Source organism: Balaenoptera physalus (assembly GCF_965194825.1).
Source record: "Balaenoptera physalus genome assembly, chromosome: 13".
In the NCBI taxonomy this organism is placed as follows: Eukaryota; Metazoa; Chordata; class Mammalia; order Artiodactyla; family Balaenopteridae; genus Balaenoptera; species Balaenoptera physalus.
In genome coordinates, this window is record NC_138892.1 from 84,553,926 (window position 1) to 84,569,741 (window position 15,816).

A 15,816-nucleotide genomic window follows, 5' to 3' on the forward strand; every position below is an offset into this window, starting at 1 on the left:
AGGAAAGATTTATATCCAGAATATGTAAAGAACTCTTAAAATTCAATCATAAGAAAACAAACAGTAACAACAAATTGGGACAAATGTCCCTTCTCTAGTTAATATCTTTTAATAGCACCCAATTTCCTGTCAGATAATGTGGCAGACAAGGTCCTTTATGATCCTTTCTATGGCATAAAATTATCTTTCATTTGGCAGTCTCAAATAGCCTCACCCCTTGTCAAACATCTATATTACACTCTCTCATCTAAAGGATTTTGAATGTGCTATTCCACATACGTCTCCCATGCTCAATTCTCAGTTCTGACGTCACTAAAATCTATGAACGCTCAGAGAACTCATCATTAGTCCAATAAGTCTTCCCTTACTCAATATGAAGGAGTTATATACTCCTTTAATGTACTCTCATGTAACTTTTTATTTCATCATGACTTACCACACTACTTTGTAATTATGTCATCTGTCTTCCTTACTTACTAGAAGGACTGTCTTGCTCACGTTATATCCATATAATCCAGCAGAGTGCCAGTCATATAAAAGGCCCTCATTAAATAAGGAAGAGAGAGAGAGGGACAAAATGTTGATCTAGCATTCATATAAGTGGCCCCAGGACAAATGTTCAAAAATTTAAAGGTCAATGACGTTTTTATACCACACACATGACAAAACATGAACTACAAATAAGTAGCCTTTCTTCTGTGGTCTAGAAATCAGAAAATGTGAATCCTAGCCCTGATTCTGAGAGTAGCCAGACAATTGATCTTGGCCAAGAATAACAAAGTTGATAATAATGTAGCTAATATCAACAACTACCTAGAATGTGCCAAGTTCTATCCTAAGCACTATGCAAATCTGATGTCATATAATACTCATAACAATCCTATGAGGTAGGAATTACATTTTATAGATGAGAAAAATAAGGCACAGAGAGGTTAAGGGACATTCCACAGAAACATAGCTAACTGACAAAGCCAGGGATAATTCAGGCAGTCTGACTCCAGTGCACAGGCTTGTAACTACTCTTTAGTGTTAACTTGCTTTTCCCTTAAATTCTTAATTTGAGAAGAACAAAAAAAAAAACGAGAGCAAGAGAAAAAAAGAGACAAATATACACATGAAAGGTTGAACTAAATTATTCCTAAAGAATCGTTCAGGTATTATTTTTACTAAATTAAATTTACTTATTTCAAATTTCAAATGACATCTCAAGAAATATGATTTGAAAAACACGTGTGAGATACCATTTCTACACTTTACATGATTTTTACCTAATAATCATATTCCCTTTTAAGTGTTTAGTTTTTTAAATAGTATTTCATCACACTGAATTGCTTATGCTCCTCTAAATGTCCTGTGGTAGTCTTGAGTGCTCTTCACCAAATATTTCTCAGTTGATGAACATGGGATGTCTTTCCATTTATTTAGTTTATTTTTCATTTCTTTCAGCAATGTTTTGTCATTTTTAGTTTACAAGTCTTTCTCTTCCTTGGTTAAATTGTTTCCATGGTATTTTATTCTTTAACACGTTATTGCAAATAGCAAATATGTAGTCATACCCACTGTTAAAGATTCAATGGGTTAAAGTGCCTCCAAGCAAAGTGCCAATAAGGCTGTGACTGTCCTGTACATCCTTTCATTTGGACCAAGTGGTTTGGGGAAAAGAGACCACTGGGATTTCCTCAACCCAGGTTTGATAAAAAAGTTGTCTTTAATCAGAAAAAGAGAGACACAAACAGATAGGCAAGCATGAGGGTGGAAAGCATATAAACATATTAAATCTAGAACATAGGTCTCTAAAATAACCATGGGTCTGCATCTGACAAATGGAGCTGTTTGCAACCAAACAGATAAAAAGCCAAAAGAATCATTATCCTGAACTGTGACTATTTGCTACCCTAAAATGACCCAGGGCTCCTGAATTTTTATAGACAGGGATCAGGCCGAGAAATGGTATAATCTCCAATACTCACATTAGGTATAGCGAAAAGAAAGATATTGAAAAAATTTAACCCTACAAGATTAAAAAGAACAATGGACTACAGACCCTGGCCCTAAACTCTGAAAAGTAAATCACAGTAAATCAAATCACAGTAAATCAAAGAGCAATCCTACCCCCACAGCAGAGATCCTTACTGAATCTGTTCATTGAGGTTTTAGAATTGCTACATACTAATGGTAGCTATGCATCTCTGATTCTTCATCTTTCCTACTGAGAGCATATACGGTACATACCCAACCTTTATCTTGCCACTATATACTAGATATGTTGGGGATAAACAACATACATTGCAGTTTTTGGTTCTTCAGGTCAAAAGGGACTATATATCTGGACCTGATGATACAGAGACTGCAACACATTATTCCCCACCTGTCACTCAAAGATCCTGGACTTCTGAGCTTGAGGCTATAGCTGGATAGAACTTACCTCTCCCATGTGGGCAAGTAAGCAAATTTGCCTGAGACATGGAGACTGGGAATATTTGGCGACCAAAAGAGCAGACCGTGGTATATTAGTTCTACTTATCAAGTATTTCCTGCCCTCTCCCTTCCAGATTCATAGTAAGATCTTACTTCCTGGCCCCATTATGACTGTGTGGGGCACTGTAGATACAAATTGGGAGTGGAAGTGTCATTTCCAGTCCAGAATGCTGACTTACCAGTAGGAAATCTGAATGGGCTTTTTTTCACTCTACAAGATAACAGGTAATGTTCCAATAGGAACTATGCTATCAGGCTAGTTCCTAGGGTGAGGACATCATGAGACTGAGCCCCCAAAGAATTCTCAATGTACATGGAGAATTAGTAAGACATAAACCATTGCTGTCTGAAGCCAAAGAGTTTAGGGCATAACTTAGCCTGGCTTGGTTAATGCATGCCTTATGCTCTTTCACAATTCTATGACCTATTCTTCTCTGTGAGTTTTCTGTCCATTTACGTAGTCATATACTTCATATCTCTGGCAACCTGGTATTTCACCACCTAAAAGAGTATAATTGTTATAACAAATTTATAAAATTTCCTGTGTATTTTCTCTTCCAAGCCATTTATTAAAAAGACACTGAGGAGGGCTCACGCCAAGGGGTACTTCCCAGAACTTCTGCTGCCACTGTCCTTGTCCGTTGGTGAGCCACTGCTGCCCCCTGCCTCTGCAGGAGACCCTCCAACACTAGCAGGACACAGTAGGCCACGAAAGATACAGGACTATCACCACAGCCTATTATCGTGGGGCCATGGGCTTTACTTTAATGAATGACATCACAAATGAAGAATCCTTCAGTGCAGTACAGGATTGCCAGGTGTCAGGGCCGTGCCTCTAAGGTGGGAGAGCCAAGTTCAGGACACTGGTCCAAAAGAGACCTCCCAGCTCCATGTAATATGAAACGGCGAAAATCTCCCAGAGATCTCCATCTCAACGTCAAGACCCAGCTCCACTCAATGACCAGCAAGATACAGTGCTGGACACCCTATGCCAAACAACGAGCAAGAAAGGAACACAACCCCATCCATTAGCAGAGAGGCTGCCTAAAATCATAAGAAGGCCACAGACACCCCAAAACACACCAGCACACATGGACCTGCCCACCAGAAAGACAAGATCCAGCCTCATCCATCAGAACACAGGAACTAGTCCCCTCCACCAGGAAGTCTACACAAGCCACTGAACCAACCTTAGCCACTGGGGACAGACACCAAAAACAATGGGAGCTATGAACTGGCAGCCTGAGAAAAGGAGACCCCAATCACAGTAAGTTAAGCAAAATGAGAAGACAGAGAAACACATAGCAGATGAAGGAGCAAGGCAAAAACCCACCAGACCTAACAAATAAAGAGGAAATAGGCAGTCTACCTGAAAAAGAATTCAGAATAATGATAGTAAAGATGATCCAAAATCTTGGAAATAAAATGGAGAAAATATAAGAAACGTTTAACAAGGACCTAGAAGAACTAAAGAGCAAACAAACAGTGATGGACAACACAATACATGAAATTAAAAATTCTCTAGAAGGGATCAATAGCAGAATAACTGAGGCAGAGGAACGGATAAGTGACCTGGAAGATAAAATGGTGGAAATAACTACTGCAGAGCAGATAAAGAAAAACGAATGAAAAGAATTGAGGACAGTCTCAGGACCTCTGGGACAACATTAAACGCACCAACATTTGAATTATAGAGGTCCCAGAAGAAGAAGAGAAAAAGAAAGGGACTGAGGAAATATTTGAAGGGATTATAGTTGAAAACTTCCCTAATATGGGAAAGGAAACAGTTAATCAAGTCCAGGAAGTACAAGGAGTCCCATACAGGATAAATCAAAAGAGGAACATTCAAAGACACATATTAATCAAACTATCAAAAATTAAATACAAAGAAAAAATATTAGAAAAAGCAAGGGAAAAACAACAAATAACACCCAAGGGAATCCCCATAAGGTTAACAGCTGATCTTTCAGCAGAAACTCTGCAAGCCAGAAGGGAGTGGCAGGACATAAATTGATGAAGGAGAAAAACCTACAACAAAGATTACTCTACCCAGCAAGGATCTCATTCAGATTTGACGGAGAAATTAAAACCTTTACAGACAAGCAAAAGCTAAGAGAATTCAGCACCACCAAACCAGCCTTACAACAAATGCTAAAGGAGCTTCTCTAGGAAGGAAACACAAGAGAAAGAAAAGACCTACAATAACAAACCCAAAACAATTAAGAAAATGGTAATAGAAACATACATATTGATAATTACCTTAAATGTAAATGCATTAAATGCTCCAACCAAAAGACACAGACTGGCAGAATGGATACAAAAACAAGACCCATATATATGCTGTCTACAAGAGACCAACTTCAGACCTAGGGACACATACAGGCTGAAAGTGAGGGGATGGAAAAAGACATTCCATGCAAATGGAAATCAAAAGAAAGCTGGAGTAGCAATTCTCATATCAGACAAAATAGACTTTAAAACAAAGACTATTACAAGAGACAAAGAAGGACGCTACATAATGATCAAGGGATCGATCCAAGAAGAAGATATAACAGTTGTAAATATTTATGCACCCAACATAGGAGCACCTCAATACATAAGGCAAACACTAACAGCCATAAAAGGGGAAATCGACAGTAACACAATCATAGTAGGAGACTTTAACATCCCACTTTCACCAATGGACAGATCATCCAAAATGAAAATAAATAAGGAAACACAAGCTTTAAATGATACATTAAACAAGATGGACTTAATTGATATTTATAGGACATTCCATCCAAAAACAAGAGAATACACATTCTTCTCAAGTGCTCATGGAACATTCTCCAGGATAGATCATATCTTGGGTCACATATCAAGCCTTGGTAAATTTAAGAAAATTGAAATTGTATCAAGTATCTTTCCTGACCACAATGCTATAAGACTAGATATAAATTACAGGAAAAAATCTGTAAAAAATACAAAAAAATGGAAGCTAAACAATACACTACTTAATAACCAAGAGATCACTGAAGAAATCAAAGAGGAAATCAAAAAATACCTAAAAACAAATGACAATGAAAACAAGACGACCCAAAACCTATGGGATGCAGCAAAACAGTTCTAAGAGGGAAGTTTATAGCAATATAATCCTACCTTAAGAAATGAGAAACATCTCAGATACACAACCTAAGCTTACACCTAAAGCAGCTAGAGGAAGAAGGACAAGAAAACCCCAAAGTTAGCAGAAGTAAAGAAATCATAAAGATCAGATCAGAAATGAATGAAAAAGAATGAAGGAAACAATAGCAAAGATCAATAAAACTAAAAGCTGGTTCTTTGAGAAGATAAACAAAATTGATAAACCATTAGCCAGACTCATCAAGAAAGAAAGGGAGAAGACTCAAATCAGTAGAATTAGAAATGAAAAAGGAGAAATTAAAACTGATACTGCAGAAATACAAAGGATCATAACAGACTACTACAAGCAACTATATGCTAATAAAATGGACAACCTGGAAGAAATGGACAAATTCTTAGAAATGCACAGCCTTCCAAGACTGAACCAGGAAGAAACAGAAAATATGAACAGACCAATCACAAGCACTGAAATTGAAACTGTGATTAAAAATCTTCCAACAAACAAAAGCCCAGGACCAGATGCCTTCACAGGCTAATTCTATCAAACATTTAGAGAAGAGCTAACACCTATGGTTCTCAAACTCTTCCAAAATATAGCAGAGAGAGGAAGACTCCCAAACTCATTCTACGAGGCCACCATCACCCTGATGCCAAAACCAGACAAAGATGTCACAAAGAAAGAAAACTACAGGCCAATATCACTGATGAACATAGACGCAAAAATCCTCAACAAAATAGTAGCAAACAGAATCCAACAACACATTAAAAGGATCACACACCATGATCAAGTGGGGTTTATCCCAAGAATGCAAGGATTCTTCAATATACGCAAATCAATCAATGTGACACACCATATTAACAAATTGAAGGAGAAAAACCATATGATCATCTCAATAGATGCAGAGAAAGCTTTCGACAAATTTCAACACCCATTTATGATAAAAACCCTGCAGAAAGTAGGCATAGAGGCAACTTTCCTCAACATAATAAAGGCTATATCTGACAAACCCACAGCAAACATCATTCTTAATGGTGAAAAACTGAAAGCATCTCCTCTAAGATCAGGAACGAGACAAGGATGTCCACTCTCACCACTATTATTCAACATAGGTTTCGAAGCCCTAGCCTTGGCAATCAGAGAAGAAAAAGAAATAAAAGGAATACAAATTGGAAAAGAAGAAGTAAAACTGTCACTGTTTGCAGATGACATGATACTATACATAGAGAATCCTAAAGATGCTACTAGAAAACTACTAGAGCTAATCAATGAATTTGGTAAAGTAGCAGGATACAAAATTAATGCACAGAAATCTCTTGTATTCCTATACACTAATGATAAATATTCTGAACGAGAAATGAAGGAAACACTCCCATTTACCACTGCAACAAAAACAATAAAATACCTAGGAATAAACCTACCTAAGGAGACAAAACACCTGTATGCAGAAAACTATAAGACACTGATGAAAAAAATTAAAGATGATACAAACAGATGGAGAGATATACCATGTTCTTCGATTAGAAGACTCAACATTGTGAAAATGACTATACTACCCAAAGCAATCTACAGATTCAATGCCATCCCTCTCAAATTACCAATGGCATTTTTTAAGGAGCTAGAACAAATCATCTTAAAATTTGTATGGAGACACAAAAGACCCCGAATAGCCAAAGCAGTCTTGAGGGAAAAAAACGGAGCTGGAGGAATCAGACTCCCTGACTTCAGACTATACTACAAAGCTACAGTAATCAAGACAATATGGTACTGGCACAAAAACAGAAACATAGATCAATGGAACAAGATAGAAACCCCAGAGATAAACCCACACACCTATGGTCCACTAATCTATGACAAAGGAGGCAAAGATATACAATGGAAAAAAGACAGTCTCTTCAATAAGTGGTGCTGGGAAAACTGGACAGCTACATGTAAAAGAATGAAATTACAATACTCTCTAACACCATACACAAAAATAAACTCAAAATGGATTAGAGACCTAAATGTAAGACTGAACACTACAAAACTCTTAGAGGAAAACATAGGAAGAACACTCTTGGACATAAATCACAGCAAGATCTTTTTTGATCCACCTCCTAGAGTAATGGAAATAAAAACAAAAATAAACAAATGGGACCTAATGAAACTTCAAAGCTTTTGCACAACAAAGGAAACCATAAACAAGACGAAAAGACAACCCTCAGAATGGGAGAAAATATTTGCAAATGAATCAACGGACAAAGGAGTAATCTCCAAAATATATAAACAACTCATTCAGCTCAATATTAAAGAAACAAACACCCTAATCCAAAAATGGGCAGAAGACCTAAATAGACATTTCTCCAAAGAAGACATACAGACGGCCACGAAGCACATGAAAAGATGCTCAACATCACTAATTATTAGAGAAATGCAAATCAAAACTACAATGAGGTATCACCTCACACCAGTTAGAATGGGCATCATCAGAATATCTACAAACAACAAATGCTGGAGAGGGTGTGGAGAAAAGGGAACCCTCTTGCACTGTTGGTGGGAATGTAAATTGATACAGCCACTATGGAGAATAGTATGGAGGTTCCTTAAAAAACTAAAAATAGAATTACCATATGATCCAGCAATCCCACTACTGGGCATATACCCAGACAAAACCGTAATTCTAAAAGACACATGCGCCCGAATGTTCATTGCAGCACTATTTACAATAGCCAGGTCATGGAAGCAACCTAAATGCCCATCAACAGACGAATGGATAAAGAAGTTGTGGTACATATATACAATGGAATATCACTCAGCCATAAAAAGGAACGAAATTGAGTCATCTGTTGAGACGTGGATGGATCTAGAGACTGTCATACAGAGTGAAGTAAGTCAGAAAGAGAAAAACAAATATTGTATATTAACGCATGTATGTGGAACCTAGAAAAATGGTACAGATGAGCCGGTTTGCAGGGCAGAAGTTGAGACACAGATGTAGAGAACCGACATATGGACACCAAGGGGGGAAAACTGCGGTGGGGTGGGGATGGTGGTGTGCTGAATTGGGTGATTGGGATTGACATGTATACACTGATGTGTAGAAAATTGATGACTAATAAGAACCTGCGGTATAAACAAACAAACAAACAAAACAACTAATACTAAACTTTCATTGGGTTATTTGTATGGAAATATGTTAATATAAATGTTTCAGACATTACATGAAATTTCTAAAAATCTTATATGTTCTGGTATAATGTTATAAGTCATAATCCTAGTTATTACTTTAAAATGTATATCTCAGAAATAATGAAATTTCTTGTCAACTGCATTATTATGAACTTTCATCAAATCTTTAACCGTGGTCATTTTTAAGTCTTTTGTCATTTACAGACAGTTCTGGGTGTACTCTGATGCTTTTGCAAATATGTTCCTATAAAAGGGTTTCATCTTCAAGAAATTCATGGAAAAGAGTCTGACAAGTACAGGTTTCTGGTAACTGACTGTACTGCTGAACTGAATGAATAAGCATTTTCAGAACTCTAATGAAAAACTGATGAACTCATAAAAGTGCTAACAAAAGATCAAGATGAAAAAAAAATTAATTACATGGGACTGAGTGAACTGATGATGATGAGTATAATTTTTGTGACTTTCTGTCTGAATTAAAAAAAAAAATCCCACAAGGACTCAGAGGCAAAGAACATACAAATCAATTTTCACTGCAAAGTAAAGGAGCTGTTACAGTGGAGGATTACTGGACTGAATGTCAATATTATGACATAGTATGAGTGTGTTTCATGTTTGGTAATTGCAATCATTGTTGCTTTTGTTGTGGTCATCCATGTACAATGCTTGGTGTCAGTCTATTTATCTCTTGTAAAAATAAAATACAGAGTGTGTGTGTGTGGAAAAAAAAAAAAGAAATCTCTTGCATTCCTATACACTAATGATGAAAAATCTGAAAGTGAAATTAAGAAAACACTCCCATTTACCATTGCAACAAAAAAATAAAATACTTAGGAATAAACCTACCTAAGGAGACAAAAGACCTGTATGCAGAAAATTATAAGACACTGATGAAAGAAATTTAAGATGATACAAATAGATGGAGAGATATACCGTGTTCTTGGATTGGAAGAATCAACATTGTGAAAATGACTCTAATACCCAAAGCAATCTACAGATTCAATGCAATCCCTATCAAACTACCATTGGCATTTTTCACAGAACTAGAACAAAAAATTTCACAATTTGTATGGAAACATAAAAGACCCCGAATAGCCAAAACAATCTTGAGAAAGAAAAACGGAGTTGGAGGAATCAGGCTCCCTGACTTCAGACTATACTACAAAGCTACAGTAATCAAGACAGTATGGTACTGGCACAAAAACAGAAATATAGATCAATGGAACGGGATAGAAAGCCCAGAGATATACCCACACACACATGATCACCTTATCTTTGATAAAGGAGGGAAGAATATACAGTGGAGAAAAGACAGCCTCTTCAATAAGTGGTGCTGGGAAAACTGGACAGCTATATGGAAAAGAATGAAATTAGAACACTCCGTAACACCATGCACAAAAATAAACTCAAAATGGATTAAAGACCTAAATGTAATGCCAGACACTATCAAACTCTTAGAGGAAAACACAGGCAGAACACTCTATGACATAAATCATAGCAAGATCCTTTCTGACCCACCTCCTAGAGAAATGGAAATAAAAACAAAAATAAACAAATGATACCTAATGAAAAAAACGCTTTTGCACAGCAAAGGAAACCATAAACAAGGTGAAAAGACAACCCTCAGAATGGGAGAAAATATTTGTAAATGAAGCAACTAACAAATGGTTAATCTCCAAAATATACAAGCAGCTCATGAAGCTCAATATCAAAAAAACAAACAACCCAATCCAAAAATGGGCAGAAGACCTAAACAGACATTTCTCCAAAAGAAGATATACATATTGCCAACAAACACATGAAAGAATGCTCAACATCATTAATCATTAGAGAAATGCAAATCAAAACTACAATGAGATATCCCCAATCTTGGGGATAGAGTGGTATGTTTATAAATCTCCATTTAAATTCTAGACCTAATTTTGTTTTCCTATTAGTATATTTTCTTCCTGTGATACAAAATAGGTCCTTTGTATAAGGTTGATTTTATTTTCACCTACGAAGTTTTGTTATTCAAAAGTGTTGCTGGGAAGTTCTTGCACTAATTATTCATACTATGACATATAGATATATGCTCTTCAACTGATTGTTTAATGTAAATCCAATAATCATGTCTGCAATGCTTTCTAAGACATTAAATCAGGAAAAGAAAAGAAATCACCAGAAAAAAATTTTAAACAGAAACTAATTCCTATAAGCAATGAAAGGTAATTCAAACATAAATACGTACTTCAAATTCAAATGTTATTTATAAATCTTGTACTACTAAAAATCATTTCAGATGCCATAATACATTTGCAGTAATCTCTTTTGCTTCTGTTATTTGATAAATAATATGATAACCCAGAAATCAGCATACAAATTATCATTAATTTGGGGAAGATCTACATATTTTAGGCCTTTAGTCCTCTATTTAGTCTAAAATTCCGAAACTTTAACATTAAGTTTACATAAGCATATTTTTTTTTCCAAAATACACCAAGGAAAGTAAATGGCATGAAACTGAATAAACAGCTATAGAGCTCTCAGGGGAAGAGAGTCAGAAGAAAAGTATAAATATATAATGGATGTGCAATTTTATTACCTGAGTATTTAACAACTCCTCACACTTGTGTGCTTGTTTCTCTATTGCAGAAATGTACTGTTTTTCAATAGCTTCTACTTGTTGCTTAACTGAAGACTGCAGTAGTGCCTAAAAACAAGCAAAAAGTCATTTGGATCACAGACAACACTTGGAATCTACTGTTGGCATGAGAAATTTTTTTGACAGTTGTACATATCTGAAATATGATACTATTCTGCATTACAAAATACACATTTGTGAATATTAAAGCAAATTCATATATAACACTACTTTAAGCTTTCGGTTTTAGGTTTTCCTATTGCCAAGACTAGTTTTTTGGCTTAGATGTTCCTTCCACACACCTTCTCGGTAAAAAGGCCAAGTCATAGAAGATGATAAAGAGGGTGAGTAGTTCTGTTATATATAAATTCAGTTTAGTGAAGACCACACAGGATGAGAAGCATGTGAAAGCTGCTGAAAAAAAAAGAGAAAAAAACCAGACATATTTCACTGGCTGACAAAACTCCACATCCTCTCGGCACACTCTAATATCCCATGGGCCAAGCATGATCTTCAAGACCACAAATCAAGTAAAAGCAGATGGAAACTTTGAGCAATTTCAAACATAAAAGAGCTGCCCCCCAGGAAGTTCACGCCCCTAATGTGAAAAGGTATAAGGCAAAGTGTGGAAGTCAGAATCTTAAGGCAATATTCACAAAAAGTAATAAAACTTGGGAGACTAGACAAACTCAAGTGAATAGTGTAAACGCTGGAAGCTCGGTCAGTTAAATATAAAGATGTTAACACTATTCTAAGGGGAGCCAAATCAACACTGGAAGATGTTCCACCCACTCACTTCCTTATTGGAGATGTTTACAATATTATCATCTTTTTTCCTTTCCTTTTTTTTTTTTTCAGGCATTATATGTTATAGTTAACATGTTCCCAGTATTATCTTACATGCTATTTATAAATCCTAAATCATTCTAAAATATGCATTTAACCATATACATAAGAACTCTTTAGCAAATATTCTATTTTTGAAGGTCTATCTGGATAACAAACTACTCATAATCAAAATAGTAAGTTGAAACAGACACATGTCTTATAGAAAACAGACCTTTGGTACATTCGCCAAGAAAAGAAAAATATGCCAAATCTCTTAAATAATCTCTGCTTTGAAAACAGATTTACTTGGTTGGAAACAACATGCATCAAGAGGATAAATAAATATGTATGTATTTTTTAAAATTGGGACAAAAATATTTTGAAAACCTCTGAATAAGTCTCAAATCTTCAAATAATTAACTTTCTTTTGCAAATGTTAAACTGTCTGATGATGCTACCACTCCTATAATTCGATAGTTGTCACAGTGAAGCTGAAGAATTACTAGTAAACTAGTAAAGGAAAATAAACCTCTGACCATGGTTTAGCCAAAATATAAAGAACTGCTAAACAGAACTGCTTTAGCCCTTCATTTATACATTATATGTCCTCTAAAGATTCCATAATGATAATTTATAGAAGACACTACCAATTTAACCTCTTAAACTGTGACTAGATAATGTAAAGCTCTAATTTACCTTTGGCAAAATACAATACTATTCGTTGGACTTCAGAAAATTTAAAGGATGATATAACTATGGACAATTCTGTTGGGTATATTCATGGCATCTTTTGTAGAGAGAAAAATGCCATTCTTTTGTGGGACTTGAGTTATGGCAGAATTGTTTTGCTTGATGGTAAGAACTGTTTCACTTCCTATTTGCCGTGATTCCAAATAATCCCAGGTTAAATACCCAGTTGTGATTTTCCAGTAAATTATACCATTTGGAGGGACAGGTAAGTTAATGAAATAAAATAATATTTTCTCACCATAATTAAGAAACACAAATGAATAGTATTTTTTCCTCTGGTGATTGATTTGTAAACTATATACTCATTTTCTTCCAAACTTCAAGCAGGCCAAGTACCACAGGATAATGACAAGATTTTTTAAATAAAATAATAAGATTTCTTTAAAAAAAACTGGCCTATAATACTGAACTGTGGAATTATTAGTGACAAAGTCCAAATAAAGGAGATAATGTTCAAAAACCATCTTTAGAACTAGAATATTAATTATGGACATACTTAGCAATACACAATGGTACTAGCTACATGCTTCTATGGCTTGATCTATCATTATATAACTGGATATTTGTTTTCCTATGTAATATACCATAATAACTGCCTTAAAATTTCTTGTGTGCTCTAAGTATAAAAATGAACATTAGTCTTAACATTTCCCTGTAATTTTTTTTCCTTTGTAATTGTCTCTACAGATATCAAAGACACAAGGAACCCTTCCCTTGGGCTTATATTGAATACAACACTACAAAAAGGTACATGAAAGAATTATTTCTTTTATAAGCTATTTTAAACTATTCTCAACACAAACAAAGCACTAAGACTCTCAGGGTATGTAGAGGCAGAAAAACAAAGATGTATATAAACATTCGATAACGAAAAAAATGCTACCAAAGGCAGGGAATGTTTTGCTAATTTTCAACAGGTTTAGGTTTTAGCTTCAGTCTTATCAGAGATTTTCTGTATCATCCCAGGGGATAACTTAACTGAGCTTGAGCAAAACTATTTACCACACTTCTTCAAGAATAATTTTAAAGGTGTGAACAAGATCATAGATTTCTTTAGTACAGGAACTATGTCATCTTTATACTCATCTTTATATATCACACACAGCTTCTTACAGAGTTCTTTGTACATAGCAGACACTTGCAATAGCTATTTGGTGAGTGACAATCCTTGTATTAAGATTAATATTTTAAAATCATAGTATAAATTATACCAGTATTCATTGGAAAGTTCACTGAGCTTCAAATTATAACTACCAAGTTCAGTTACCAAATTTGTTCCTGTTAATCCCTAGCAGAGATCTGAATTTTTTTATTATTTTAGACTAGGAATGTTCATTCTTTCTACTCTACAAGTATAAATTTTGAGTAAATAAAATACAGTATGTGAAGGACTATAAACTCCTTGAAAAAAAAGTATGTTATAAATTCTATAATGATTAGACTCAGAGAAAACAAAGATATTAAGTCAAAAACCACCCCACACCAACCAATACCCATAAGCAGTAGATAGTTTATTTTTAATGGAACTGAATATACACTGGAATTTAAATGAGTAGAGAAGTATAGCTCAAGTGGACTACTGCAAACCAAACTACAATCCACTGTCCTAACAAATCCACAGAATTATCTTCGCCCTTGAAACAGCCCAATTCTATTAGATCTGATTCTAGCCTCATCAAATTTAATTACTTGTCCAGACTTGCAGAGCAGATGTGTCTAAAGAACCAAATGGTCTCTGAAACATTAATATCATGTTGGTATTTAGCACATAACCTTAAAAGAACACTTCATAGCTAATTTTAGGCAGTAATAATTAAAATTACTTTAAAAGTCAATCCTCTAAGTCATGCTTTACAAATGCAGAAAAGTATAAGCTATGGAGCAAGCTAGAGGCAAAACATATAATAAATATCCCCACTAAAACTGAAGCTCTAGGAGAATAGGAATCTGTGTTTAATTCACTGTAGGTACTATTGTACCTACAATAGTACCTAATATATAGGTACTATTATAATTGTAATTGGAATATATGGAATATGTGTTGAATGAACTGAAGAAATGAATCATGATTTCAGTATGCCTAAGCCTTATTACTTGCCTAGTCATAGAGAAACTATTAAAACATTGATGTTAATTATGTCTGTTAATTGTATTCTTAGTTTAGCTTTTTGACTGCAGTAGTACAAATTAATTGTTGTAAAGGGTCATTTGAAATCAAGCACAATTTCATCTTTCTTGGAAAAATATCATAGTTTGCTTTTCAAAAATCTGTTTCAGATCTTTCCCAATTTTTAACTAAAAATAAAATAAGCAAAACTAAAAGGTATCAGCAAAAGAGTAAGTTAGAACTCTGAAGGGACACTTTTATGTTTTTTCTGGAGTAAGTGCTATTTTTGAACAAAATACTACTTCAAATTTTGCAAGACTCTTAAACTGTTGTTAGCATGTCTTATAATATTCCCTCAAAGTTTCAAACATATAAGCAAGTTTGTTATTCAAAAGGAGAGCCTACTTAACTGATATATATGAAAAATGATGAATTTCAGTCATTTCATTGAATGATTCATCCATCTTTTTCCATGAGCTCTACATACCTGTTCTACAGATAAAGAAACAGACACGAAGGTTAAGAAATGAGCCCAAAATCATATGAAAAGACTAAGTGGAACAAAGAACTGAATTCAGGTCCACCCTCTTGGTTCCCTGTTTGTCTTAGCCATTCCAACCCGGTAAAGCAGGTTTCTCTTCATGAACTAATCACTTATTCTATTTTATAGCCACTTAATTATTTGCTAATTCTTCATTTATTCAACTAATATTTACTGAATGCATACTTTATTCCAGACAT

General features: G+C 34.9%; 1 protein-coding gene across 26 annotated transcripts in view; it reads right to left on the minus strand.

Moving 5' to 3' along the window:
* CCDC91 (coiled-coil domain containing 91) overlaps positions 1-15,816 on the minus strand; it is a gene marked incomplete at its 5' end in the record, with an annotated part of 407,914 nt that overhangs the window by 188,892 nt on the left and 203,206 nt on the right. For 24 of the 26 annotated variants that reach the window (XM_082419790.1, XM_082419787.1, XM_082419786.1 and 21 more), the window contains one exon: positions 11,352-11,459. The exons of the other annotated variants lie outside the window; for them this stretch is intronic. In XM_082419790.1, the coding sequence (XP_082275916.1) occupies positions 11,352-11,459 (108 nt within the window). The remainder of the gene's footprint in view (positions 1-11,351; positions 11,460-15,816) is intronic. 26 annotated transcript variants of the gene reach the window in all.